The 6227-nt window shown below is 29.0% G+C and overlaps 1 protein-coding gene across 1 annotated transcript; it reads left to right on the top strand.

Moving 5' to 3' along the window:
• The first annotated feature begins 2233 nt into the window (after positions 1-2233).
• On the top strand, positions 2234-3196 carry LOC110615449. The gene has a single exon (XM_021757289.1). It carries the CDS (start codon positions 2234-2236, stop codon positions 3194-3196), a length of 963 nt encoding a protein of 320 aa, XP_021612981.1.
• The last annotated feature ends 3031 nt before the right edge of the window (positions 3197-6227 follow it).

Here is a 6227-nt window from a genome sequence, read left to right as displayed (position 1 = left end):
TATAGCAGGCTTGCTACGGGTTCTGGCGGCCTTATGCCGACCTGAATCCTAGCGCCGGTAACGGTCCATTTCCGGGTCGTTACAGTAACTGATATCAAAGGTCGACAATATTATTGCCCATATATGGAGTTTTATGTATTTCAAAATGAAAAAAATCGTATTTTTTAACTTTCAATATAATGAAGAAAATATAAAAAATAATTATTTAAATATTTTTTTATTTCTTTTATAAAATTTAAAATTTCTGATAAGAGTAAAAAAGTTAAAATGAATACATTTTATAATATTTTAAAAAATTAAAGAACATTGTTTAGAAAACATACCTATTTTCTGTAATCGTATATACTCTAATATTTCTCTCTTTTTCTTTTTATAAATATAAACTATATAACATATGATAGCTTTATTTTGTAACCTTATTTTTTCGTAATGAAATCAATACAACTTATCCTATAACGAAATAATGCAGGTATCAAATTGGTTTTGATATATAGAAATCCTCAATTATATATATATTTTACCAATGTTAAGTATATAGAACTATACGAGAGGGGTTACATAAAATAAAGTTCTAAATTAAAAGGAAAATTAAATTTAAAAAACTCAACTAAAAGAAGCATAAACTAAAATAAAAATTAAAACAAAAGTAAAATCAAAACGAAATGGTTCAACCACACCCGCCAACTATTATCGATGAGTCCATTAATTCCATCGATAAGCACAGACTTGTCAACATGATTCCTTAATGTCACTGAGACTAAAATAGGCAAGCGAACCATAGAAAATGACTACATAGAAATATGACAACGGGCGACACGCATCGACACCACCAGAGTGGCACCGACCACAGAAAATATCATCGCAGAAAGCATGCAAGAGTACAAAAGCAAAAAGAACAAAGACAATGAACATACAACAAACACAAGCAACAGACCTTCAATATCAGGAGTCATCCACTGATAGAAGCGATCGAAGGAGGAGACATCGCAGAGCCCAACCGATGATGGCCGATGGGAGCATGACCACCGGACATATCAATGCAATCCAGAAAATATCAACATCACGCAAACCGTTATACTCCACACTAGAAGCACTAGTCAAAACTCCAGTGAAACAGATTCCGCAAAGAGCAAATTCCTTACAAGATTAACGCCAAGGATCTGAAAATACACAAAATAAATATCAAAACAATAAATAAAAGAAAGAAAAGAAAACAAACCGCCACCACATCCATCCACACACGAGCGATTTTGGAAAGAATGGTAGTAACAAATTAAAAAAAATACTAACTCTCATCGCCAAACAAGAATGGTTAAAAAACAATAAAAAGTTCAAATAAAAATGATGAAAACTAAAATATGAAATAAGAAGTTTTCGACTGGGCCGCTTTTTCTTTTTTCTTGTTCCTTTATTCTTTTTCTCTCTTTCTTTCTACGGTTATGTTCTATTCATAGGAACTTCCTAAAAGCTTGAACCTCATGAAACCTGCCAACTATAAAAATTATTCATACAATGATGGATGTATGTAATACCACTATAATTAAATAATTATATATACAATAATTCTATTATAAAATCTTTTATAAACTATAGTTTTAAGGATATGCCGTCTTGGAAATTTGTTATACATGTAATAAAATATTAATTTAATTTTAAATGTAAAAATCCATCATAATTTTGGCTACTATGTTATATTTCTATTAACTGCGTGCATATGGGCGCATCTATATGCCCATATGCGTGTAGTAATTTCCCATACTGTCCTATACCAATTTTCCTTAACTTAACCTTGCAGTCCCGAAAACAAAGCAACCATCACATCAACAAAACCACCAACTCTATTTGCCTCGTGTTTTCTCTCTCTTCCTCCACCGTTACTCTCTCTCTCTCTCTCTCTTCCCCACCGTTACTCTCTCTCGCTCTCTCGCTCTCTCTCTATCCCCTCTCTAAACAAAATAACCTTTTCTAGCTGTGCACTTGGCTGGTTTCCTCGCCGGTAGGGAATTGGGGAGAGAAACTTAGCTATCTCGTCTCTTCCCCTTCCCCTTCCGTCAACCCATGTCATTTCTTCTCCAATTTCATGCATTTTCCACTTCTTTTCCTCAGGGCACCACCATTTCTGCCACCATCTCCACGGCTAACCTTTCATGTAATCATTTTTAATACTCTTCATCATTATCATTATCATTATAGTTGCCATCATCAACACCATATCTTATAACAATTACATGCCATGTTCCATAATCCTTCTGGTGCATTTCTCAACCTTTTAGATTCATCCACTCTCTGTTGCATAACCGCCATCCTCCTCCTCTCCCTCATTTCAGTTGCCTTTGTCTTTCATCTCCGTCTCAAATCACGCAGTGTACAACATTTGCAGAGGTTCAATTCCCTTTGGATGGTACGTCTCCTTCTCGTCTTACTTATAGCCATCTGGGCCTCTAATGAACTCTTTCGCTTGTCCTTCTTCCGTCGAAATTATCTCTTCCCTTTCTTTCCTTCCCTCACCCTAACGCAACAAGCCAGCTTTTGCAAAATCCACATTGTTTTCTCCTTAGGGTTTTTTGAGCCTGGTTTTCTTGTAACCCTACTTTTTCTTATTAACGTATCAACGGAGAAAAAAACTCCGCACACCACATGGGCTATAGCCTTCGTCTTGGCTAACTGTTTCCCAGTTCTTGCCTTGCAAGTTTTGCTCGTCTTCTTTTCTGGATTACATCTACCATGGCCGGAGATTTTTCTTAGAAGTTCAGTGGTTTCAAAAAGTGAAGAAGTGATATTATGTCAATACCCTTTAATGAGTTCTATCGTCTTTGGTGCTTTTGGGATCTGGTATTTGATGGGCTTCTCATTAGCATGCTTCAAGGCGGTGAACCTTGTCATCAACAAAGGGCTAAGGCGACGAATTTGTGCTCTATCTTTCACTGTCATGATAATGTTACCGTTACAAATTCTCTTCCTTGTCTCGTCGGTCTTATGGGGTCCGGAGGAGAACATTTATGCCACCTTTGCGTTCTTTGTGTTCGGAACCACACTAGTAATTGCAGCTGTGGGGGAGGGGATTTTGGTAATTAAACCCACCGTTGATTCATTGGTTGCTGGAGAAGATGCTCTTCCAGCGTTTCTTCCTCGTGAGCAGACGGCGTCGGAGGAGCAGCAACTACCGAAATTGGAAGACGCAAGAGTTCAAGTATGAAGAACGAGGGACTTAATTAGCTGCCATTTAATTGGTTGTTAGAGGGCTTCCAAGTCAATTGGACTTTTACACGCCGGATCCCGCGAATGGTACGACGTCGGTTTCCAGCAGAGGATGCAAAGAAAAAAAGAAGAAAAAGTGTAAAAGATGTCAAGGCTTGGGTCAGTATTGTCGTTTGCAGCATACATAGATTTTCCCTCTTTGTAACGTATACTCACCAATTTTGGGTTTAGATTTTTTTTTTCTTTTCGATTTCATTCGAATTTTAAATATAAACAAGGAAAAAGGTTATAAAAAAAAAAACTTAGCACCTCACCATGGTTTTTCTTTTTTTTTTTTCTTTTTCGGTTGCTGGCAGTATACCATTTAGTGTTTCGGTGTCCCAAATCAAGGCAACTCTTCTACAAGATTTTTTCCATTGATAAGGTTCAAACTCAGAAAGCTTATTTAAGAACGTAGCACCAAACTCCTCTTATTAATTCAAACTCACATTAGTAATGCTTTCTTTCATTATTATTATTGATATTATTATTTCGAAAAATTTTCATGAAAATCAATATTCTCATATATTATATTATCTTCGTCCTATAATATAAGTTGTTTAAGGTTTATTCACCCAAATTAATAAATTTAATTTTATAAATGTATATAATAATTTATTTAAAACATTCTTTACTTTTTTTCAAGTATTAAATGACTTAAAAACTAATAAAAATAATTAATATATATCATCTTAAAATTTTAAAATAACATATAATTTTAAATGAGTGATGTAAATGAATTAAGTTATTCGTGAACTATTTAACTTTCGACTTAATAAAAATTTTATTGGGCTCGACTCGAGTCCAACTCAAATTTAGTTTTTAGTTTCGTTTGAGCGATACTTAAGCTTCATAATGTTCGAATTATTAAGACTCGTGAGTTCGACTCATTTTTTAGTTTTTGAACAAGTTCGCGAACCAGTTTGTGAACTATCTCATTAAGCCGGTTGAATTCAATATTATAAAAAAAATTAAATTCAAAGTTTTTATAAATTTTCATGAGTCAAATATGAATTTTCTAAAGTTTATCTCTATACAGATTGATTACACTTTTAGAACTTATAGATATTTGAATGGTTAAAATTTAAGAAGTCGTGTTATATAGAATTACGAATTAACTTGTATATATATTTATTTAATTCAAATTATTTAATTTTAAACTTATTAATTTTAAATTAAAATTTATTATAATTATAAATAAATTCAACTGTTTATAAACTATTCTATTTAGATTCAATAAAAACTGAAATTCAAATTCTTTATAAATTTTCATGAGTTTTCTAAAATTTATCTCTATACAGATTGATTACAATTTTAGAATTTATAGATATTTAAATCGTTAAAATTTAAGAAGTGATTTTATATAAAATTACGATTTAATTTGTATATATATTTATTTAATTAAAATTATTTAATTTTAAATTTATTAATTTTAAATTAAAATTTATTATAATTATAAATAAATTCAACTGTTTATAAATTATTTGATTTAGATTTAATAAAAACTGAGCTCTGAACAAACTTGAATTTATTTGAATTAAACTTAAATTCTTTAATATTCGATTTATTCATCGCATTCAATTTGATAAATATCTACTGAGACATATTCTAATTTTTCTATTGAGAGGTAAATAGAGGTGAGTAGATGATGCGATCTCACCGACATCCAAAGAATATGATATGTTGATTTAAATATATTAATTTTTTTAACGTGCAATGCACGTTATTTATATTTTTTTTGGTATATTTTTAATTAAATTTTTTATAATTTTTAATTAACATTTTGTAAAAAACAAAATATATTCCTTCATTATTATAATATGAAAAATACTGTAATTGCGTTTTACTATTTGATATATGTTTGCATATGTCATTTAAGGATTTATTGTAACAACTTGAAAATTAAAAAAAAAATATTTTATTTAAAATATTATTTTATTAATATTATGATTTAAAAAATTTTTAAATTTTAAAAATATTAAATTAATTATGATAAATTTTTTATACTATTTATTTATGCTTATATTGTTTTTATATTTAAACTATTGATTTTATTAATTTTTAATATTTAAAAGAGAATGACATAAAAAATATCTATTTTATTAATTACTAATTTATTAGTAAATATTGTAATGTAAATGTAATAATACTATTGAGTTACTGTAATTATATTATTTTAAAATAGTATTTTAAAATTTATTAATATTTAATTGGTTCATATATTTATTATTTTATTTTATTATATTATTTTATTATGCATCAATGTTTTCGTGATTTTAATTTTTAATTTTAATATATCGAATTGTGGTGTTTTAAAGGAATTATTTACCTATAACAATATAACAAACTAGATTATTAAATTTATTTAATTGAATATATTTTAATATTAAATTATTTAAATTATAAAATAATTAATATTATTTTAAGTAATTATTTTATAAATAGAAACTTTAACTTATTGAGTAGAATGCTCATTTAATAATATTTATATTTATCTAACATATTCATACTTATTGAGTAGAACGCTCATTTCTGTTCAAATATTTTATTTTTCAGATGACAGGTATATTTCTTTGAGAGTCGACCTGTAAATTTTTTCTTGCAGGATTATTTACCTTTTTATTATTTGAAACTTTAATTTTAGAACTCCACAGTGGACTATTGATGTTATTTCCTAGGTTAGAGGAATATTTATTTCAACTAATATATTCTTGTGATATTGAATTTATTTTAGAGAATTGAGCTCTCTACAGTGTTAATATTATTATTTTAATTATTTGAAAATGTTGTTTTCGCAGGATTATCTACATTTTTATTATATTTTGATATTTGAAACTTTAACTTTAGAACTCCGCAGTGGACTATTGATCTTATCCCCTAGTTATAAGAATATTTATTTCAACTAATATATTATTGTGATATTAGATTTCCTTTGGAGAGTTGAGCTCCCTATAGTGTTAATATTACTATTTTGATTATTTGAGAATATT

This window comes from Manihot esculenta, chromosome 5, assembly GCF_001659605.2.
Source record: "Manihot esculenta cultivar AM560-2 chromosome 5, M.esculenta_v8, whole genome shotgun sequence".
NCBI classification, from domain to species: domain Eukaryota; kingdom Viridiplantae; phylum Streptophyta; class Magnoliopsida; order Malpighiales; family Euphorbiaceae; genus Manihot; species Manihot esculenta.
The sequence above is the reverse complement of the archived record's forward strand: the minus strand, read 5'-3'. Positions and strand labels throughout refer to the sequence as shown.

What these genes read in the sequence shown, in the direction of transcription:
- LOC110615449 (XM_021757289.1), top strand. Translation starts at nt 2,234, where the DNA reads ATGTTCCATAATCCTTCTGGTGCATTTCTCAACCTTTTAGATTCATCC.